Here is a 23,490-nt window from a genome sequence, read left to right as displayed (position 1 = left end):
ACCCCCGGGCCCTGCCCTGTGCACCCCCAGACCATGTCCCCTGCACCCCCACACCCCGTGCTCTGCACCCCTGGGCTCTGCTCCATAAACCTCTGCACCCCCAAACCCTGTGCTCTGCACCCCCAGGCTCTGCCCTGTGCACCCCCAGGCTTTGCCCCATGAACCTCTGCACCCCCGCACCCTGTGCTCTGCACCCCCGGGCTCTGCACCATGCACCCCTGCATCCCTCGGCCCTGCACTTCTGCACCCCCGGGCTCTGCCCCATGCATCCCTAGGCCATGTCCTGTGCACCCCCGGGCTCTGCCCCATGAACCTCTGCACCCCCGCACCCTGTGCTCTGCACCCCCGGGCCCTGCCCCACGCACCCCTGGGCTCTGCCCCTTTGCAACCAGCAGACAAATAAAAAGAATCCACAACATGCCCACATGTAGATACATATTTTTTAAAGCAATGCTACACCACTGTTGGGGATTCCGTCAGGGTCTTCAGTTAATGCCAAAATGTTTCTCTCTGTCCTAGGTGTTCAGTAGCTTCCCCCAACACTCTTTTTCCCCAACCAGAAAAGGAAAACACAACCCTCCCCCCATTCCCCTGGAGACCAAGATATCAAATGACCCACCCTGCGCATCAGCACTCTGATATTAGTGTGTGTGGGAAACCACCTGCAACTTTGGGTAGCACGGCCCAGGGCCGGAGGAGAAGTTGGAGCCAACAAGGCCTTGGTGGCTGCCCCCCAGTCCCTGGCGTTGCTGGGGCTTTGTTTTAGGACTCTCCGACAAGATCCTTGTTTGGGCGAGCAGCCAGGAGGCACAGCCCTACAGGAAAACAGCCCACAACAGCAAATCCCGCAGCTGGGGAGGGTGGGAGTCCTTCGACAGCCACTAATTCCTGCAAATTCAGGGGCTTAGCACGCCCCCAAAAGCGTGCAGAACCCTTTTGTCTTCGCATACCTTAACGAACAGTCAGAGGCAGAGAGGCCACATGTAAGCCAGGGCAGGGCTTCTGTACACAGCAAGCGGCCGAGAACAAACACCTGCGGTTCCTGCTGGGAGCCCCCACGCAGCTACCTGGATCCAAGCAAGGGCACGGCCGAAGCCAACCTGCTAATCTGTCATTTACACAAATCACAGTTTGCTTCGTGCACAGCAATTTATTTGATTTTCTTAACTCTCATTCCACTGCGCATCAAAAGAGTTTCAGCGTAAGCTAAAATAAGCAGCAAGATGTGAGAGAGAGACCTTTAACCACGTAGAGAGGTGTTTGAAGGAAAGACACCACAGTCCACATAAATAAATGTCATCTTTATTTAACCAAATATAATTTATCAGTTAAGTTGACATCTGTCAATTCAGTTATAGGAACTATAAATAATTAAGACAGTCTTTTTCCTTTAATAAAAAGAGTAAACCAGTATTTTTCATTTGCAGTCAGCTGTATAGTAGGCATGCATTTGAGTGCAAATGGTGGGAAAAGTTTTTGACCATCCATATTCTTCAATTTTAAATTAGTTTCTTCCCTGACCTATTCCCCCACCATACCTTAGACCTTATATAAATGTACGGACGCCACCAGCCCAGCAGCACGACAGCTCTCAATCACCTCTGGGTCTCTTCATTTTACAGGAGACCACAAACGGTAGATTCTTCCTCTGGGGAATCTTTTCTTGGGAAACTAAATAGTGATGTGACACCTAAAAGACCAGAAGAGTTTCTCATATATATACATAAAAGCTTAAGTGTTAATGGAAGGAAGTCTCATATGCATTCCTCAACATTAGGCAGAGAAATCAGGTGAGCAGCAGAGAATACTCCAGAAGTCCCTGGGCTGAGACTTCAGTACAGCAGGGTGTGAAGGTTGGGGTTTGTTTTTTTTTTTTTTCTTTTTTTTTTTTTTTTTTTCTCTTGAACAGAGCTTTGGCCAAACGAGATCTGTGAGAAGTCATGTCACTAGGGTGGAGAGCATGAGGTTCAGAGCTACAGCCATAAAGGACATGTTGCAAAGATGGGAAAGAGGAAAGCAAGCTTGATGTTATTTATATTAGCAAGGGAGAAAGGGGAAAGCCGTCTCAAAAATATAATCACCTGCTCTTCTGAGGGTCTGAGAGCGAGCAGCCTGACCGGGCAAGGATTCCATCTCGACCTCCTGTACACTACGAACAGCTTAGGCAGTAGGAGAAGGAGAACCCAGTATACACCCACTGAAGCAGGAAAGGATTCTTCTACAGCTTCAGAGAGGTCCTTGAGCAGGCAAGAACCTGACTGCTGTTTGGTTTGGATACATCTGCTCCTGTGGCTTTCCAGAACTGGTTTCCCACTCCCTAATCCTGACCTTCCTTTCCAACACACTCTTCTCCAGGGTAGGGACCAGCTCTGCAACCTGGTCTCTGGGTTGGGACAGCACACGATCCCCGACTAACTTTGGTCTTGACTTGGACCATAAGGGGTGCATTAGCTCTCTTTTCTGAGGGGTGGCAGGAACTGTTCCTAACGAATCACTCCTTACCTAAAAGCAAAATCGTTTGCGCTTAGGCAGGGCTTTGCAGAGCTCAGCTAGTTCAGGCATCGTCCAGAGTAACAAACAGATCTCCCACCCTGGCCTTATTTGAGGTGAAGATCAGCATTCCTAGCACCACATCGCACCATTTCCCAGCTGAGCAGAGATGCCCAGCGTTGCTGGGACAGAAAGCCAAAAGGAGAAGACAAACATTGGTTTGTATGAGAAATACAGAAGTTAACATGAAGGAGGAAATTAGGCCAATCAAGGATGGTCGTGTTCTGCTGTGAGAAACACTTAAAGCAAGAGGAAAAGCAGACAACCACGAATCCAGCAGCCTTCAGGTTATGTTCTAGAGCTGCAAATAAGCAGGACAGGCAGTGTCCAGACCAGGGGCAGAACTGCAGCACTCCGAGCCTGCACAGCTAACTAAAATGAGAGCTCTTCTGTCATTTCAGGACCAGGATGCAAGGTGCTACTATGCTGAATACTGTAGGCATTCCCCCAGCATTTGGGAAGATACTGGCAGCTCCCCAAGCTTTGCGCAGTGCAGCACTGAAATTAGGCTCCATGGGATATACTGTATTTTCTCCATCCTTGACAGATGTTAAGAGCTTTCCCCCCATGCACACTTATGCATTCAATTTATATTCATGCATTAGAGCCTGTTTAATAGCGCAGTCTGCTTGAGCACATAATTTAAAACTTGGTGTAACTGGGTGAAGTTTCCAAGTTGATAAGACCTGCTTACATCAAACCCCACCCAGTTTACTGAATTGATTTATATCCAAATGGGAAAACTAAAAAGCGTTGAGTGCTGACAGCGTTCAGGAAGATCATTTACAAATGCCTTAGTCACACAGCCAGAACAGGTTTTCTCTCATTATGCCACTGCAGACTGCATGAGAGTCCTTCCAACACACTCTAGCAGCAGAAGAGAAGGCATCTTGGCCATCGCCAAGCTGAACAGCACAAAAAAGCGGAGGGGAAAGAAACAGAGCAGGGAACCCTGCACTCACGGTGCTCGGCCAGCGCTTGCAAGCTGGGCTGTAACCCTGATGCCAGATTTTACACGCCTGCTCAAGGGCAAGCAGGTTCCTTTGCTACAGTCCTGTACAGAGAGCTGCACTAAGAACCAGGACTTCAGAAATCTGTCTGTGCCCACTGACCTGTTTTCCAGCTGGCGCCTACACAGACAGAGAAATCCAGTGGCTGAACATGGATGTCCTTTTCTAAAAGACACCAAGAGCTTAATGCTCCCAAGTTTGAAATGCCTCAGGCTCAACTGGGAGAGGTATTGGGCGACTTCTTCCCAGCTGCAATGGACCCATCAGCAGCACTCAGCAACTGAAAGAAAATCTTAACATGCAAAATAGGACCTATTTTTCCATCCACCCCTCCAGGAAAGAAAAATCAACTGAACTGAGCATGCTGCCATGAAAATAGTGCTGTGCCCATACCAGCACAAAGGAGAGGCTTGCACACAGCTTCCCTGACGGCTCCAGCAGATCCTCCAGCAGAGCACGGGCAGGTGGAAGGGGAGAAGGAAAGATGGGGAGAGCTCATGGCCTCTTCAGACAAAGCGCAGAGCGTATCCCTTTGCTTGCAGCAGTAGCTGAACTCAGTTCACGACGAGAGGCAGAACAAGCAGTCTGCAGTTTGAGATGCTGCCGGATGGTTGGCAAAAGGGAGCCTAAATCTGTCAGCAGAGACCAGCCTGCTCACGGCCAGATTTCAGGGCTCTGCAGTCCTCAAACCCAAGATCACTCACTTTCCTTGTGTGCACACAGGAATGGGTGCTGAGGCATAGAGGACCCTTCCTCGCCATCTTCGCTAATCCCTCTACCAGAGACTCGCATGCTTTGGATGCTAGGCACAGGAGGGGGATTCAGAGAGCAAACACAAGGGAGGAGGGCGACAGGGCAGAGAAGACAGGAGATACCCCATGCCCTCATCCATGAGGTTGTACTTTGCTAGAAGGTGCCTGTTCAGTAAAATAAATCTGAACCTTACCTCCAGTATTTAAAACGCTTATGAAGCGAAAAAAGCAGCCCTTCACCTCTAGTGACCGGGACAGGGTGGGCTCCCTGCATGATCTGACTGATTAGTATCTTCACTGTAACCTTGGTTCAGACATAACTACTATGAAATTGCACTTGGTGATTGTCTCGTTACACTTATTTTGTCCTTCCTAAAACTAGATTTATTTTCTGTACAAACTTGGCTTGAAATATAAACCACATAAAATTCCCATTGAAAATAATGAGAATCCAGTATCAAAGATGAAGTCTCAAGAGAGACAGGGTGGCAGGAGAAAGCAAAGATGAGCAAGGGTGGAGGAAAAGAAACAACAACAACAAAATGAAAGGAGGAGGAGGATGAGAGCTGTAAGGGGGAGGCAGCAGGGAGAGCTAGTCTCCCACATCGGAGTCCCGGTCACCGATGAGCCAGAGGATGTGAAAGCTGAGGGCGAGGAGACCTGTTCCAATCAGGTCCCCCAGTGCTGTCAAGTATGGGATGGAGAAGTTGTCAGGATCGAGGTCCCTGCCCCACATCCAGTGCACCATCCAGTCAGCAATGTACAGAAGAATGAGAACCTGGGAGGCAGGAAGAAAAGAGCCACATCAGCCACAAAACCCTGACCGCTGCAATCCCAGTCTTCATAGGGCATCAGCTGGGGCAACTGCAGCTGGGCAGGTCAGGCTCAGAGAGGCACAACCTCATCCCGAGGAACGGAGCTGGTGGGAGGTCAGAACCATCTTGCTGAGTGCTGCACTACAGGCATTTAATGCGGGCTGCATCCCCAAAGCAACAAGTACAGCACAAAGAGGAACCTGGCGAGTTTCAGTGGGCCCCTGGGCATCCAAATCCCCTGTATCCTTAACAGCCTCTGCCCTATCCTTCTTTAGCTTCACATGTCACCATCAAATTTAGGCTTAGAAGGGAGGAGAACACTGGCATCCAAACACCAACAAGTCTAAATTTTGCATCTCAGTTTTCAGATCTAACCAGAACAAGCTTGAAGACATATGGGGCAAAGAGGGGACTCGGAAACACGCAGGATGCTCGGGCAGGGACAGCAATGCCTGGCTTCCAAAAATAAAAGAGCAACTGCCCAGCAGCTGAAACTACCAGAGTGTGATGTTCTCCCCAACTGCTTCAATGCAGTGAGAGGCTCGTATCAGCACCCGAAGACAGAAGAAATCTGCACTGGATCCTCTCAAGCCTTAGATCTGGGACAAGATTTGAAGCGGCCACAGGCCTATTGCTAATGCCTCTGGTGTCTCCGGGGCTGGGAGGGTCTTGCTCAGGACACAGCAGAGCTCAGGACCCCAAGAGTCAGCACATGGCGGTCCCTCTGCTCTTGCTCCAGTGCTCCAAGCCTGCAGGCTGCTCATAGCAGTGGCTTTGCAGAATGGCTGTGAGCGGAAGCCCCCTCCAAGTGCCCAAGCACCCAGCAGGAGTTCACAACCTAAATTTAGCCTCCTGGATGACAGCACTCTGCTCTTGCCTCTGATGGATGCTCTGACTCATTTCCTCACGCTGGCTTCAGTTGTTGATTTTTGGGGACACTGAAACCAGGGACAGCTTCCACAAGCGGAGGGGGTGAGCAGGGGGGAGCGTAGCTGGGCTTAGTACTAAACTTCCTAACCAGAGTGTCTCTCCGTGCCTTCCAATGCAGGCAGCCAGACTCCTGCAATTGGCCGCTGGATTTCTGTAGCATGAATACCCTGGTCTGTGCATTACCCTCAGAACAGCCATTGCTACGGGCTCACACAGCTCCTGCGAGGAGACAGGGAGACCCGCGCTGCAGAGCTGGCGGGTCTCTACCCTGCAGGGGAGGCAGGGAAAGGGCAGGACAAGCCACACAAGGCATGGGGTCCCAGCAAATTCCACATCCTGTTTTCTTCACCAGCAGTTTTAAGATTGCTAAAGCACCTTATAGGATAGATTAACACACACAAGGTAAACACTTCTGCTATCAGAAGGACTTAAGAGAGACAAAAGACAGATTAAAAACTTGCCAAGAATGGTAGGAAGCAAAAATTGTGTGTACAGGTATCAACAAAAAGAGTTATGCAGTTTGATACCGGCTCATTTCACAAATAAAATCTACCTGGCATACCTCTCCCCAGCACATAAATCTCTTACCTAGGGATAGGGCCTATCGCTCTGCCTTCAGCAACTGCCTTTACAACTTAACTGGCTGAATAGGTCCCCACTGCAGATGACATGGCAGCGTCCCCTTATTCCAGCCTGAGGGGTTACAGCCCCTGGAAGGGCTCCAGCTTACCTGGAGAAGCGCAGCTGTCATGTAGAAGACTATGAAAATCAGGGTGAGCGTAGTATGTCCACCTTGCATGGAGCTGATGGTGTAAAGAAAAACCAAGTGTCCAGGCACCACCAGAAGAAAAAGCACACGAGCAGAGCGGGAATTCACGTCTGCAAGGAAACAAAGATGGAGTTCAGGCTTAAGATTAGGCTTGAACACACAGGAACTCTGCAACCTTCCTGGGCTCCAGGGGACAAGGCAGCACAACTATGGTCAAATCAGAAGTAGGGACAAGCACACTGAACCCTCATCCCCACAGTGCAGATTTAGGCTGGAAGGCAGCACCCTGAACAACGATCCAGCTGTCAGGACACCCAAGGACTCTTTGCACCAAGCTCAGTAGGAGAGCTTAATTCTGTACCCAAAGCAAAAGCTGTTCTCAGACCTCAGCTGCCAAAAGGACTCATGTCCCACCTCTGACAGTGCTCAGTACAGAGCTGTCAAGAATTCACCGTGAGCATTGAATTTCCTCAGAGCTCTGTCTCAACTTTGTCTGGTGATCAGTTTTCTAACAGATCACCACCACATTGGAGACCTCTTGCCCCTTCTTTCTTTTCAGGGACAGCCTTGGCCCAGAAGGCCAGGAGCCAGGCTGCCAGCTATCAAGACTCTCTAGGAAGTCTGGAGAGTAATAACCTCTGCCCACACTCTGTGCTGGAACGCAAGTTTGGGCTGTGCTCTGCCACACAACTGCCACAAATAAAAGAGCTGCTAGGAAGCCTTTGTAAGTGAGAAGCTTTCTGTAACTGCAGCTCTATAAGCCCAGCAGAGCTGCAACACTTGAGCAGCCTCGAGGCAGGTTTCAGTATCCTGGACACATCTGGAAAAGATTTAGAGGGTGGAGGATTTACAGTATTAGACAGTCAGGGCACAGGACTTCTGCACCATGTTTTCCTCATCCAGCAGGGCTATGTCCTCTCACACAGTGGCTTTACTAAAGGTCTGACCGTCTCTAGAGGGCAGGGCAGGCCAGAGGACCAGCCACATCCGTGAGCTAACAGCTGCCTCTGAGCAGACTTCGGCCACCATTTCCTATGACAGTGCTCCAGCGATGGTCACAGACTAGTTCAGCCAGGCAACTGCAGCAGCTGCTGCTGGCAGAAGTCAATATATTTCAACACCCGACTTGGTTACCTGAGCTGAAGAAAGTGCTGCAAGGGCTGGGGCACTTGCGAGGGGCTGTTTCGGAGCTCTCTCCAGGCATCCCACTCATGTGCAGGTAAGTGGAGATGCGACTAGCCTGCACTGCCACCAGGTTGCCACCCACACCTGCAGATAAGGAGAGAGCAGTAAGATGACGTCTCAAACACTTTAAAGGAAAGGGCTATTTTCAACAGCCGGCAGATCTGGAATTGCCAGGTGCTGCGATAATGTAGGACAGTCTATTTTTGACCTGAATTCCACTTTTGCAGGATGTAAAGAGTTGAGACAAAGCACACCGTTCTATGGTTTCCCCTTAGGCCCCTTAGTAAAATAGATGCAATTCTATTACTGCAGCTTTCATTGGAAGAAATACGTGAAACAAAAAAATGATGAGTCAGCCACCAAAACAGACACAGGAAGTTTAAAACAACTATTTTTTGCATGAGGCATAATGAAACTGTGGAACCCACTAGCACAATATACACTGGCTCAGAATTAACTCTGTTTATTGCAAAAAGTAATAAAAAAAACATTTCCCTGGTTCATTAGGCAGAAAGGAGGTCCAAGCTTTATACCAGAAGCAATTAGATTTCCCGACTCTGAGTTGCAAATCCAAATCTTTACATCGCCAGGTGCCACAAGGCACATATATTGGAAGATGGGGGTCTTCCACCAGCCGGGAGGAATCAGGAAATGAGGACAGTTTTTGCTGGAAAACATGTCTTTTAGGCAATAATGAACATCCCAGGCCAGTGACCCTCTGGTGAAAGGCTGGCACCAGGGGGAGCCACGCTGCTATAAAGCTTGAGTCAAACCCCCATGTCTCACCGACAACCAAAAGGGAATTAAGTCTCCTTAAACTGCCTGAAATAAAGCACACGGGACAAGTCCACTGTTTGCCAAGAGTCTCCAGGAGCTGCAATACCAGAGTGGAAAGGAACTCACCATTAATAACGGGTGTGAAGACAGCCATCCCAGCAAAGTTTGGATCTGAGACTGTTCTGTCCAAAATTAAACCCCCAACACTGCAAAGGGAAGATTGAAGAGGTCAGTGCTGAAAGCTCATTAGCAAATACTCAGAGAAAGCGCTGAGGGTTCTCACTGCTGCAGTGTGTGCACCCAAGGGTGATACATACACCTATTAACATGCACCTATGGTTGTGGTTGTTGCACATGATTTTAAGCCTCAATATTTGATAACAGAAGACAGTTTTAGCACGGTCTTTTCTCATTGCTGCTGAAAAGATCAAAGACTAAATCCTCTCATGTACAGTGCACTGCAATGCAATAATCAAAAGCAATCCTGCCCTTCAGAGGGCAGAGAGGGGTCCTGTGCGGAGGACTGATAAACGGGATCTGTGTTTCCTCTGTGGCCATGCCAGAGTCTCCCTGTGCAGCAGCTGGGACATTGCTAAGGCCCTGGATTCCAGCAGTCAAGGGCTTAATCACTCCTCTGCCTTGGGACCTAGAACCCCATTGTCTTAATCTAGAAAACATAAAATGACCTCCAGTTTCCTGGGAGTCCGGACCATGGAAGCAGAAGAGGTTTGGATCTCTCTTGGTCTGGAATCTACCAAGGGCTAAGAGATTGAAAGGGCTGGGGGAAAGGGTGCGTCGTCTGCCTATGTTTGGGGGAGAGGAACTCTTCCGTGCCTTCTTACCTGCTAATGGCCATTGCGATAATGACTGGCTCCCAGCCAGAGTACAGCACCTCCCGTGTTGCTGCATTCTTCTTGGCAATGATGATCCAGATGGGCAGCAGAGCTATGAAGAAGGCGCATACCAAAGGATTCACGTAGGCTTTGCTCTCTGAGGGGGAAATAAGCAGAGGCAACAGATCAAGGACACATCCCACTGCAGTGAGGCAAGGTGCTACTTCAGCTGAGTTCATCAAGCCTGCCTACAGACTGCTGTCACCCCTGGAGTCAGAAACTCCAGTAAGGGCAGGCAAACTAGACCAGACCAGCCTCAGCTCTGCAGAACATGGCATTTCCTTCTACTGGTATACTCACAGGGGCTTTATCAACAGATCAGAGCGAGATCTCTTCAGTTTCAACTGCTCATTCCCACTTCCCACTTCCCACTCCTGGGCAAGACCTCCCAGCCTTGCTTCACCTTTGGCTGAACCTGGCTGAGTCACATCCCCTGCATCCCAGCCGCCAGGGAAGGAAGATGGAGGGGAGGGAGGAGGAAGTCTAGAGTCTACAGCTGCCTCTCTGCACTGAGGGTCCCCAGCTGGTGCTGACAGTACAAAAGATGAAATCCAAAGCTGCCTTCTCCCACTGCTTCAGCCACAGTCAAGCCCCTGGCACTTGGAAGGGGACAACCTCTCCCTTACCACTTTACCTGGTGAGAAGGAAGTATGCAGATCACTGCCAAGACTGTCTGCAGCTACAAGGCAGTAAGAACGTCCGTTTCCTCCCCTTATCAGTTCTGACTAGGTCTCACTAACTGAGGTAGCTTCCAGGCCAGGCATCCTATATACCCCGAGAACAGAAAGGGTAAAGGAAGAGGGTGAAATGAGAGGGAGACGCAGCAGCACATAGAAGGACCAGAGAGAGACAAAGGCCTTTTGTTGCTCCTCACCCAGCTCTTTGTATAAGCCCCAGCTGATTCCTGAAAGCAGAGCCAGAGTAATGAGATCCCCCAGGCTGGCAGCAATTGGTGTGGCGACATTATCGGGATTGATCCCCATCTTTCTGGATCCGATGATGACCCCAATCATAATCATGCCTACAGCCAAAAAGAGGAAGAAAACAGGATGAGGCCAAGGGGAGCCCAGCATTTTAGGAAGAGTTGCATGGAGGGTGTGCGGGGTCTGTCTCTCACCTAGAACAAGGGAAGCAATGAAAGCAGTAGCCACACTGCTGGCACAAAGCAGGACAGCATGGTCAATGCTGAAGTGCCCATCTGGGATCCATCCAAACACTACGGCTGCAATCGAGGCCAGGAAGCCAACCACAGTAGCCTGAACCTGAAAATAAAAACTAGACAGTCACCAAGAGGATTAGAAAGCAAAATGGTCCAAGGGTGAGGAAAGAGGAAAACACCACCCAGGATACCATTTCAGGTGGATTAGCATCCAGCAGGGAAACATCAAGCCTAACCTATAGGGCAAACCGTTATGGTAAGATGACTCTGGGACAAAAAGGTGCCATTTGCCTCCCCGTTAAACATGCAATATTGACAGTTGATAGCAAAAACCAGGCATTTAAACCTTCTGACACTTGTCACAGTTGGGCTTGCACTAGCTACCAATATTTCCACTTTCTTCTCCTTTCGCTTTTTCTTACCTGTATCAGAGCCATGTTCCCTGTTATCATCCTCCAGAGCTCTTTGGGTGTATCCATTTGGCCAATATTAGCCTGCAAGAGGACATCACAACATCATTAAAGACTGACAGCATTTTGCACTTGCTAACAGTCCAATTCCTGCCTTCCAGCTATGCAAGTTTGTGCCAGGAGCAGGAGAGAATAATGACCTCAAATCCTTGCTCTTATGGGAGAGCAATTCAGTAGAAAAGGCGCACATGTCTGTGTGTGCACGTATGTGTGTACAGCTGGGGCACAACTCTGCAGTAACACCCCAGTCCGTGACATGCAGTTCTGTGAATGTTGCTTGGGCCATACACCCTGGGTAAGTAACTATGGTGCTTCTTCCAACAGTTACTCTGGCCTTGTACTCCAGAACACCAAAGCTGTTCCCAGTTTCAGCTTCAGCACCTTCTCCTTCCCAGCTGCAGGAACAGGCTGACACCCTCCTACGCAGCAGGAGTGGAGCCAGACCCACTACAGAGGGAGTTTTGAAGGGAGTGTAAAGGGGAATCGACGTCAATAGAACGTCTGATGAAAATCTTGCAAAAGCAACAAGATATACTTTGTCCCCATGCAGAGTCACGCACTGCTGCTTATTTACTCATTGAATTCACTCCACTGGTGATCAAGCCAAGCCTGGCTCAGGCCCATTTGGGTCATGCTGCCCCTCAGGTCAGCCAGCCAGGAGGGAAATAGGGGTGTACTGACTCTGAGGTCAGCTCTGTGCCCCAGCTCCAATACAGACCAAGGCCAGAGTAGCATCATGCGGGCAGAGGAAGCTGGCAGCAAGAACTACTGTTTCAGTCAAAAGCTGAGTAAACAAGGCTAATGGCACGTGGAGACCTACTGAGTAGCGGGAAGCAGCCATGGCACACGGGTCATCTGGCACCACTACAACTGCGGGAGATGCTAATCAGACTAACCAGAAGAGATGGAAAGTTGCTTTAATTCCTTGGCATACAATCCAAAATAACCCAGCAGAATCACTGCAGGTTGCTGGTTACTGCAGAGCATAGAGGTTCTGCTCTTCCCTAGCACCTTCTAGGTCTTTATGGAAAGTTGGAATAATGGATAAGCAGAGAGTGTAAGCTTATATCCAATCTTGTATTATTAGAAGCTGATAAACATGAAGAGGAAACAAGGGAGAGGCTCAAACAATCTGAAGTGGTAAATGCATGTTGGAGTTACTGGCTGACAGCATCAAACTCAAACTTCTGCACAATAATACAGCAGCAATTTCTTCCTCTCAGGTTTCCTTGCTGGTCTCCGCAAAAAACACAAGAAGTCATCGATCAACTAATCCTTCTGCTTTCCTTACTGCATGCGCTTGAGAGAACTGCCAGCTCTTTTCAACCAGCATTGAGATGCACCCATCTCTGGAGTGAATTATTCTGGTCAGTTTAGTGGAGAGGAGGAAGGAATGGGGAAAAACCAACAAAAAGTTGACTGGAGTAGCACTGAGCACATCCAGCACAGGAATTTGAGCTCCATGTGAAGCCTGACCTTAAAATTCCAGCCACATGGCAATTAGGTTGGGATTAACATAACCTAGCTGTAGTCACTGGCAACAGGATTTTAATCCTTTAACTAATGGGAGAGTTTTCCTTCTTAATTGTGAAAGGAATTTCTGAGATGCCTTAATGCAGCACTAATTAGAAACCCACAGTCTGAGAAACCATTCCAGGCTGCTTTCCTGTGGAGAGAGCACGAGACCCACACCGTGAAGCCCTGGTCAGAGGGGAGCTCCCTCCGCATGCCTGCATGTGGGTCCCTCACGCTGAGGGAAAATCAGGGCAAGGAGAAAAAAAGAAAAAAAAAAAAAAAAAGAAAGAAGGAAAGCCCAAGAAATCGTCCTATCCCACCATGCACAGATACAAGGAGGTAGAGTGCAAGGCTAGGGGATTCGTGTAGAGGCAGCACAGCCTTCTCTCCTCCCAGGGCACAGGGAAGTAGACAACAAAGCCTAGGTGTTGGCCCACGAGGCTAATGCCACCCCACTGTCATCAGCTCAGGGGCAGGAGGAGGCACCAGGATACCAAGCTGGTGCAAGGACAGCAGCCGCTTGGCACAGATGCGCAGGTGAGCCGGACGGGCGTTCTCTGTGCCAGTTTCCTTGTGATGCTGCTGCAGCCACCAGAGCAGATAGGGGAAACTTTTGTATTCCTGTGACTTTCTGCACAGTCTCGTTTCTCTGCCAAGCCTGCCCCAACATTGCTCCATGCCAGCTCCATAAGGGAAGAGGACGGAGAAGTGCCGTGTTGCCTTAGTCCCGGAGAGCCAAGCACTCACCCCGATAAGCCCATGCTCAGAAAGTGCAAGCTGGCAAAGGCCAAGAGGGAGAACAGCCTGTGTCTGGGACAGCAAGGATCCTGACATGATCCAAACAATAGAGAGGGAATAAAACAAAGGGATTTGTTTCCCAGAAAGAAGGGGCAAACAATGCTCAGCCTGCAACACAAGCTGCAGTGCTCAGGCTCTGCCCCTGTAAGCCCTGGCACCGAAGCACAGCTGGGCCAGGGGCAGCACAAAGCCTCCCGGCAGCTTTGTCCTCCCCAGCAGTGCCTGGGGAGAGGAGACCAGCACGGAGGGGAAGCAGCCACAGCCCACTTCTTGCCAGGTAGGGCTGGCACGGCCATCCCCCAGGCAGCTCAGTGCCCCGCTCCTTCAGAGAACAAAGAGTGAAGGCTGAATCCAGGAAGGAGGCAGTCCCCACAGTTGGCAGGAATCGGCAGGCAGGGGGCTGAGGTGTAGAGGCCAAGCCAAGGGCTAGTCCAGGGAAATGCTGTTTGCCTTTCTGCTCCCCAGGGATTGCAGGGACAACCTCAGACCCGACAGAATACGATGCTCATGTGCCACTGGTTCAGTGGATGAGAGCAGCACCCCTTAGGGCACATACAGGGAGCTACTGCACGAGGGACAAGAGGCGCTGCTGGTGACAAAGGCTGCATGAGCAGCTCAAGATGCTGGCTCTGCCACCATTCAGGAATGCACCAGAAACCTTGGGCCTCAGAGGCCAACAAGAAGCTACTGAGGAGCAAAGAGTCACAGCTGGCATCACCCCATTGCTCAAGATGGAAGAACAAGAGAGGACCCAGGAGAGCATATATACAGACCTTTTCAACACTCTCCTGTGCTTTCTCTTGCAGAGAGAGGAAGGCTGAGAGGAAGGGAGCATGCTAAGCAGCAGCTCTCCACTAGCTATGCTTGCTGCTACCACCCAGGCAAATAGTTCTCCATCCCTACATCTCAGTGAGCACTTCCTGAGGAGCTCTCTTGGGCCAAGGCGCATCACCTCGTTTGCATTGTCAAGGCCAAGACCAGGCTGCTTGCTGCAAGGGCTCTCTCTTCCAGCAATTCACAGCATAGAGACAGTAGAGTTCAAAGCTTGACAGCAGGCAGCTAGCACCTTGCAGATATAAGATTCAAAGCTATATGTACTCCCATCATGGGAAACACAGAAACATCAGGCAGTCACTTGCTATCATGCTTGAGCAGAAGATGCTTTTCAGAAGGACGGAGTATTATTGTCCCTGTTAGGAGAGGATGTCAGTCTCTCTCCAGCGCTGCTCAGCTACAGAGACAGACTGCTGTGTTATAGAAACATTTAAACACAAAGCAATTCATTTACAGCTGGACTAACACAGTATTCTTAGGAGCTAACAGAGCCTGCCCCCGTCTCTCACAGGGAGCTCACTGTTTCACAGGAATTGGGACTGAATTCTAGCAAGAGAAATGCCCAGCCATGCCTCTCCATCAACTTCAAGAGGCTGTCAATCCACCTGCTAGCTCTCATTGCAAGGTCCCCTCCGTTTTAGCCTTTGCCATACAATTCTCCCCAGGCACCCTCATCTCCTAGCTCTTCTGAACCTGGCTTGTTTTAGCCTGCTTTGATGACATGCTTGCACCCAGCTTCCTCATGAAGAAAACTGGATCCAAGCACTCCAGACATTAAACTGCCAAAGCCAGCTCACACACCGTGCCTCCAGGCCCACGAGCAGCTATGACAAGGAAGTGAACTGTCAGCAAAGCTTAAGGACTATTAAGCCTTCAAATCTGATCAGTCCAGTGGAATGAAGACACCTTCCTAGCACACTAAACTCCAGGCTCCGGTTTCTGTGGTCACAAACTGAAAGATTTTTGTCTGCCCAGCCACCACACACACACATGTGCCTTCCCACCCCTTCCCAAACCAGGTATCCCGCTCCCTCCCTCAACTCCCTGGATACTCACAGCTGTCGACAGGCGAGATGCCAGAGTCATCTCTAGGTTCCCCTTCAGGCCCAGTAATGCAGGTACTAAGATAAATACCTCAGTCACATATTTGAATACGTCCCAGTGCTGTAAGATTAAAACAAAGACAGACCATTAAAAAATAATCATGGCTATTAGAAACCCTTGCTTTGGACTGAGTGCCACTTACTCATCTGCCTTTGCAACCTGGCACTGCCAGTGTGCGGCCCTGAGCAGAGACAACCCAGTTCCCCTTCTGGTGCGACGCTTTGAATTTTGCGGCAATTTTACTGTTTTTGACATTCATGTAGTAGTGACCACATGTTCCTGCTGAGCTTAAAAACCGGATCTCAGCCTGCAACTTTCAGTTAAAAATCCCCCAAAGATTAACCACTGACAAAATGTTTATGCATACAGAGGCCAAAATAGGGAAAGATGAAGAGACTTTGCCCAATACTTGAAGTTTTTGGCAGAAACGAGTACTGAAGTTCGGTCAGTCTCAGCTGAGAGCCATTCCCTACACGTATGTCTTACAAATACATTTTGGAGCAGGGCATTGCTGCTCCCTGATCCTGCCAGCTCCAAAAAGCAGCCCACCGTGGCCTCTGTTCCCCCCTACCTCACCGAGGAGATGTCTGCCCTCCCTCACCTGGCACCTACATTACTCAGGTATTTACTAACTATTCTAGCTCTACAAACAAGTCAGCTCCCTTGGGCATGAGGCAGAAGAGGCAGCCATGTTTATTTAGGAAAAAACAAAGAGGAATTGCAGGGTAAGCAGTCTTATAAGAGAACAGTTGGCTTCCACGAAAACACAAAACCACCCCAAAAACCCTTACAACCGCATTTAAAACAAACCCTGCAATCTACACAAACCTCATTGCCCGATTCTTTATTTTCATGAATGTTTTGCAAGAAGGCCCTGTGTCCAAAATAACTCCCGCTTCCCATATTGCCTGGCTGCCATACTGCTTAAAGGACACCGAGCATGGCTGGAATTGCACTCTCAACAGCTGGCTGCTGCGCTGAACATGGTAACAGTCACGGCTCTTGCAGCTTTCTTCCTGCAAGTGTTACCTGCAACAGGCTCCACCTCTCACAGCACTCTCCTTGGCAGCGTCAGACCATCAGGCTAACTAGCCAACAGGACAGTATTTCTTTCTAGGACAAGGAACACTATCGGCCAACACCTTACAGCAAATACAAGTCACTCTACCTGCATGACTAATACCTTCCTGTGGGGAAGGACTTCAGTTATTTTTGTTTATTTTTCCATCCTTTGTGCTGCTTGCCTTCACCACAGAGCCAACAAATTCTAGTTTCCTGCCAGGTCCTCTGCAATACCACATTCAAGCTGCACTCGCTTGAAAAAACATTTGAGAGAAAACTGTGATCACAGGAGGCAGGTAAGTCCTTGAGATGGATGAACTGGGACCATCTTTCCTCAAAGGGAAAAATCTGTTTTCCAGTCAATAAAAATCCCCTTAACATTTCTGACAGCTTGGTAAGACAAGCTAGCCATGCTCTCCAGCTCCCAGATGCACAGATGAAAGCTGCTCAGCTATTTCAGGCACAGCCACAACCCTCTCTCTGCTCGAGGACAAGGCTCCTGAGGATACCCCGTTTCCAGACTCTCCCAATGCAATGAACACTCCTTTCCCAGCCGCTGTGATAGGCAGCACCTAAGGAAACCACCACGGTCCTTGCAGCCCCTGCTCCAACCACCCTGCACCCAGCTAAACTGAGCTCCTGACTTAGAAGACCTTTCCACCACAGCCAGAGGCACTCTGAAAGGGTACGGCTCTGCATGACTCTCCGAGCAGGGGCACATTTTAGTTCAGTGCTCACTGCTGAGCAGGGCAGGAGGGAGAATCAGTCTGAAATACTGCATCCGACACAGTGGCACATCAGGCTGTGCTTCCTTTAAGGTCACGCCTAGGAACAGGCAAGCTCAGCTCTCCTCAGTCTATTTTTAGGCAGGCATTATGATTATTTTGCTGCTTGTTGTACCAGTGAATCCTTTGCTACAACTTCTCTTAGCAGCATCTAGAATTCAATCAGCAAGCAACATGCTCCCACTTCCCACAGGACAAGCTGGGTGTCACCAGAATCACTTAATGAAAGGAACATCGTCATTAGTCAGACCGCAGGCTGGAAGCGCTGTGCAAAAGTTTCCTGGCTCTTTCTGTCTCCAGAGATCACAGAAGCAGGATCAGGCAATAGCTAGCACAAGTTCACAGCTCTCCCTCACCTTGTCCCAACCCTGGCTTTATAAATTAACCTTTAAAGGAGGCTGCATTGCAAGCCGGTGCCAGAAGCTGCTGTAACTGGAGCCTGCTAAAGCAGCTCCCTGAGCAAGACAGGGGTGTTCCTGGAGAAAGGAATAAAAGCCATCTTTGGGGAAGGAAAACAAGGAGATTTCTGCAGACATCAGCAGCTTGCTCACTGCAAAGAGCAGGACCCATGGGCTCCTGCCAACTTTCTTAATATAAGATGTTATACAACACTGGTCTACAGGCATTTAGTACGTCTCGAAGGACTCCCTGGCTCCTGCAGAGAAGCTCCCTGCAGAGACGTGTGCCCACGATGTGGCTCCAAGGGCAGAACCTGAGCCAGGCTGTTTGGGGAAGACAAAAAAGGGAAAGAGAAGAGGAAATATGAGTTTAAGTTCAGGACATCAAGCTGTTAAAAATCCCTTTCCCCCCTGTAACAGCCCCTCTGAGAAGCACAGAAATAAGCTGTTTCCAGGGCCAAGGAGGGAAGCTAACACAGCACAGATTGTCCAGTCTGCTCCATGCAAAGGGGAACACACTGCACTGGGGAGCAAGGGGGTTCCCAGCTGGCTTTCAGCAGAGCTGTGGAAGAGAATTACAGGGAGAGGCACTTCACCTCCAGCACCTCCTCCCTGCCCTCTGGGGATGGGGAGCAGAGAGAGTATAAGCGATCTAGGTTTAACTTATCTCAGCTTCATTTTCTACTAAGCCTGTGGTCCATTTGAACAGAAATCTACCCAGATACCAGAGCCACCGAACTCCAGTCTCTCCCATGCAGCACTGGAGGGGCAAGATTGGACTCTAGCCTGCCAGAGGTTCTGGAAGAAACATCAAACTTCAGGTGGTGTTTTGCAGTTTCCTCCAGGCTTGCTGCCTTTCAGAAGCTTTGCACCTGCAGACAACAGATATTTCCAGGATAACAGCTGCCTCTCAGCTGCTGTCATTTTTAGTCACCGCATACGAAGTTAAGGCTTACAAGAGTCATGAGTAACAGCGTGGTTTCACTCAGATTATAGCGGGACGGTGATTCATGACAGCTCAGAGGGGAGGGATGCGCTGTAGGTTGGAGCTATGACTGCCTTGGTGTGGCTGCTTCACATATTGCACTTCTCCCAGCACTGCCCCTCCAAAGTGGCAAGGAACAAGCGGTCTTAACAGGAGAGCTACAGCTCCAGGGCTGGCACTCCCCACTGGCCCTGGCTATGACCCACCCCAGAGGGATGCTAACACCAGAGGTGGTCAAGCAGGGGAAACAAGCAGACTCCTCCATATGAAATACTGTCCATCCCATCCAAAGAATCTCCAGGGAGCAGACAAGTCTAGAAAACAACAATCAAGGCTCTGCTGGGAGAGGGGACTGTGCCAATAGTCCTCTACTGTACACAAAAAAGCAGCTGCTATGCTCACATGTCACCTGGCTCAAAGGCCTTTGCAATCCCAGAGGGAGCAGAGGCAAATTCTCCTCCCAGGAGGCAAATTCATAGGGATGCATTAATGGGACAGCATGGCCAAAGGCCAGGGCTGCTTGTTTTCACAGTGGGGAGACCAATTACAGCTGGCTGATTAGTCCATTTATCCAAAACGGAGGAAATTGAGTGTATGGAGCCCTCCATCCATCGCAAACCATGGCTGCATCCAAAGCAATGGGACTCCAGTCTGCCCCAGTGCACCAGCTACCCACTCCACATGCTTCCCTCTTTTCATCCAAGGCTTTGAGTCGCTGGGAAGCCAGTTATCAAGATCAGCTCCCCGGACTCTGCAGGCAAGCAAGCTGAGACCACACACTTCCCATCTCACTTTTCCACCCTACAGCATTTAGATGCCTCATTTAATCCCAAGGCTAAAGGGAGTTAGAGGAGTTGGCAGAACAAGCTGCATAGCCACATGCTGAGCTGCTGTGGGACAGAGGAATTATGAAGCTTTATTTCTAAAGGCCACAGGAAAAAAAAAAAAAAGGGCAGGAGAACACAGCACTAGCTGCAGTATCCCACTCCTGCCCCACTCCTCCCCAGGCAGGAGGGCTGTTCCTTCTCCGGGAAAGGCTTTAGGTTGGGTTCAAATCACTGGCTGTGCGAAATTGCCAGAAGACCCACACACAAGTTTACAGGGACCTTGCGAAAGGATACATGCTTGAAATGTATTTCTTTTTAAGAGAATTATTCCAGTAAATCTCTCCTGGGTTAATTTAGCACAGCCAGCCTTTCCTGTTTTGAGTCACTTCACAGCTCTCTCAACACATTGCATCAAGAGAAACCGTAAGGATGACCAGTGTGCAAAGGCATGCAGGGAAGTAGCCATTAGGGGCAAGAATGCAAGAGAAGTGTCTGCTTGACCACCCACAAATACAAAAAAAAGCCTGACTTACCCTATTGGCACACAGCTCAGGTGGAGATGATCGTAACTGCCAGCAATATAGACAAGTGACTGGCATTCGAGTCTTTCTATGCCAACACTGCGAGGGCTTGTTTACCCCACTTAAGCAAACAGAGGAGCTTCAAGCAGAGCATTTTTGGTTGACCACAGCTCCAAAATGGCTGCCTCCTCCATCCAAATAATTTCATAAACCTACACTGCACAAATGATTGAGTTTTGTGCCTCAGTCACTGTTTTGGGCTGGGCGTCAAGACAACTCTGCACAGTCTGTCTTTCAGAGCAAAGAAGAAGAGGTTAAGCAGCTGATCTGCTGCCAGAGACACACATGCTTGGAAAACACACGCTAGAGACCGGCGCAGGAGCCACGGTTTGCAAAGTCACATTTCCCACATAAAAACCCAATCAAGCTGCACGGCTGCTGGGTTCCCACAGTGTCATATACTATGAGAGCCCGAATGAGAGATCATGTCTGGTAACACGTCAGTTTTCATCCAGAGGTAACAGCCAGCTCTCTGGCTGGCCTTTCCTAAGGATCATCTCCACACATCGCTCAGGAGGAACCACCCTGTTAACCCAGTCACCCCTGTCCATTTGAAGAGCACAAGAAGGCAGCATAGGGGCCACTCGGCCAGCCTTCAACCTTTGGAGGGAGCCACAATGCAAGTGTCCCGTACACACTGTGACAGGTGAATCATTGACCTGGCTGGCACGAGCCCGGCATGCTGGAACAGTGCAGCAAACATCGAAGATGGAAAAGGGACACAGGACCTGTGGAACTAGCAACTGGAGCTGGGATGTCTACAGCCACCATCAGGGAAGTGCTTTATTTCCAGCTGTGATGCACAGAGCGGTCTCAGTTCCCAGGCAGGTGCTTTGGCTGCATGTGTACCAGCTGCAACCTCCTCCTGAGCCAGAGCTGGGCAGCTGCGGTGCAGGGGTGCCTGCAGCCTCTCCTCCCCTCACTCCAGACATCACTGAGGTCTCCCCCTGTCTCCCCCTACCCCAACCAGCATATGAGGTAACTGGTCTCCTCCCCTCACAGTTGTTATCTGCTGAAATAGCCTTGGCATTTGAGTCCCTCCTGGCTTAGGATCAAGCCATGGTCTACAGAGACAGGATTCAGAACCCAGTGCTATGCCAGGGAAGTATCAGTCCTACCTGCACAATGTCCAGCACCATTCCAGCAGCAACTGTCCCAAAGCCTGCCAGGAGGAAGGGAAAGAGGACTTGCAGCCCGATGGAAAAGGAGGTCTCCTTGAGGGGCGAGGCTGGCTCAGGTCCTCGGTCTGTGCTGGTGTCATCACTTTCATTGCTCTGGCTGCCATTTTCCAGCAGGGCATCTTCTTCTCGCACCCCTTTAGCATTGGCACGGGACTCCAACACCACCACTTCTACCGTGTCACCATCAGGTCCCAGGAAATCTGAGGGCTCCACCAGCTGCCCCCGGTCTGGACTGGTGAGACAGTCCACAGGCACAATGGGCAGCACAGCCCCATTGGCCTGGTGGGTGTCCTTCTGCTCTGACTTGGAAGACATGCTGCAGAGAGGCTATCCTGACCCTTGGCTTAGTGTGCCTACAGCCAGCAGCTGTTCCAGAAGAGATCTTCTGCCAGGAGCTTATACAAATGGCCTTTCCGGCATCTAGAGGCAACCTCTCCTATCCCTGCTCGCCTGCCTTTGAGTGCAGAGGCTGTTCCTGCAGCAGAGATCCCCATCAAGCAAAGTCCAAGAACAGAGGACACCAACCACTGGGCTAGCAGGGAACACTGCAGGAACTGGGAACTACAGCAAATTCACTCTAGTTCTTCTCACTTCCAGCACTGTGAGGTACAGCAGCCACCGAGACAGGATCCAAGCCTTTCTTCTTTGATGTATGACAGTTTAGTGCATCTTTCTCCAGGTCTTCTTCCAGCAGCACGACTGCTGTGATGGGGCACACAAGGCAGAGAGAAAAACAGATGAAGTAAAGACCACTGAATAACACAGAAGCTTAAAGGGATGAGGAAGCAGAGAGTAGGTATGAGAGGGACTGGCTTTTAGAGGTGATACAATCCAGAAAAGCTCTTCTTACTACCAAGGCTTTGTCACTTTCTCCGGTGGCACTGTCCCTCTGCAGAATCTGAGTCTGAAGTCTCCTGTGGGCTTTTGCTCTCTTTCAGCCTGTTTTGTGCTCTCTGCCAAAAGAGCCAGCAATACCAGCAAGCTCCAAGTGTCACTGTCGTCCTCCTCTTCCAGAAGAATTTCTCACCTTACAGCACGAGGCAACGAGAGTTCTTATTTAAAGTAACAGCAAGTTCCCAGTTAAGGTTACTTACTGAGCTGAGCAGGCTGTAGGGTGGGAGCTGGCATTTAGACAGCCTTAGATTTAACGTCACTCTCCAAGAACTCGTCTTTCACCTGAAATATACAGGAGAAAAACAGACATTCTATTGGGTCTTGCAGCAGTCAGCGTAATGGCTCATTCATTCAACAGTATTTTCATCCAATGTACGCTGAAGGTACGGCCTTCAACGTACAGCCGTTAGCTGTACTATCCCCTGACTCTTTAAACCTTCTTTCACAACCCTTCGGAGGGGCTGTATCAGAGGACGTTTCGGGAACAGCAGCTCTCTGCTCCCCGTGCCCCAGAAGCAAGCGCCCAGGAGGGACCCCCAAGCCGCAGGACAAGGGCACCCTGCCCGGAGGCCCCGCACGGAGCCACCGGCTACAACCGCGGCAGCCGGCGCTGCCTCCCGTGAGCCCAGCGCAGAGCCGGAGGAGGCCTGCGGACGGAGCGCGGCCCGGGGTTCTCCCTCCCCTCTCCCGGTGCCGCAGCGCTGGAAGTGCCGCAGAGCCCCGCAGCCCCGTGGAGCTGGGCGAGCGCGGGGCCAGCGGGCGGCCCGTACTCCCGTAGCCCCGCTAGCCACCACGTCTAGACCAGACCCGGCCGAGGCCCGGCCCCGCCGGCGCGGACAGCGGCCGCGGGGAACCGGAGCCCCGAGCAGAGCGGAGATGCCCCGAGCAGAGCGGAGATGCCCCGGCCGACCGGACCGACCGGCCGGCCCCCTCCCTGCGGCAGGGGTCTGTCGCGGGTCCCTCGCTAAACCCTGCTGCGGCCCCGGACTCCCCACGATCCCGCCACGGCCACCACCCGCCCGGTGCACCGGGCATCTCACCACCGCTGCGCACTCGCAGCGCTGCCCGCTCCGCTCCGCTCTGCCCCGCCGCGCTGCGCTGCTGCCCCGCACCGCCCTGACATCACCGCCCGCCAATGATGGCCCTGCCCAGCGCTCTGCGCGCCTCCCCCATTGGCCAGGCCAGCGTGGCGTCAAGCCTGACCCCGCCCCCGCCC

General features: G+C 50.7%; 1 protein-coding gene across 1 annotated transcript; it reads right to left on the bottom strand.

Annotated features, from left to right (window-relative positions):
• Window positions 1-1,286: 1,286 nt before the first annotated feature.
• On the bottom strand, window positions 1,287-23,404 carry SLC41A1 (solute carrier family 41 member 1). The gene is made up of 11 exons (XM_069770948.1): window positions 23,315-23,404; window positions 21,318-22,556; window positions 15,514-15,621; window positions 11,263-11,334; window positions 10,799-10,943; window positions 10,556-10,702; window positions 9,631-9,778; window positions 8,915-8,994; window positions 7,961-8,095; window positions 6,788-6,936; window positions 1,287-5,090 (listed from the first exon to the last, which is right to left on the bottom strand). Exons 2-11 carry the CDS (start codon window positions 21,693-21,695, stop codon window positions 4,905-4,907), a joined length of 1,548 nt encoding a protein of 515 aa, XP_069627049.1. The 5' UTR covers window positions 21,696-22,556; window positions 23,315-23,404; the 3' UTR covers window positions 1,287-4,904.
• Window positions 23,405-23,490: the final 86 nt, after the last annotated feature.

This window comes from Haliaeetus albicilla, chromosome 26 (genome assembly GCF_947461875.1).
Source record: "Haliaeetus albicilla chromosome 26, bHalAlb1.1, whole genome shotgun sequence".
Classification (NCBI taxonomy): Eukaryota; Metazoa; Chordata; class Aves; order Accipitriformes; family Accipitridae; genus Haliaeetus; species Haliaeetus albicilla.
This window is presented reverse-complemented; position numbering and strand designations above follow the sequence as displayed.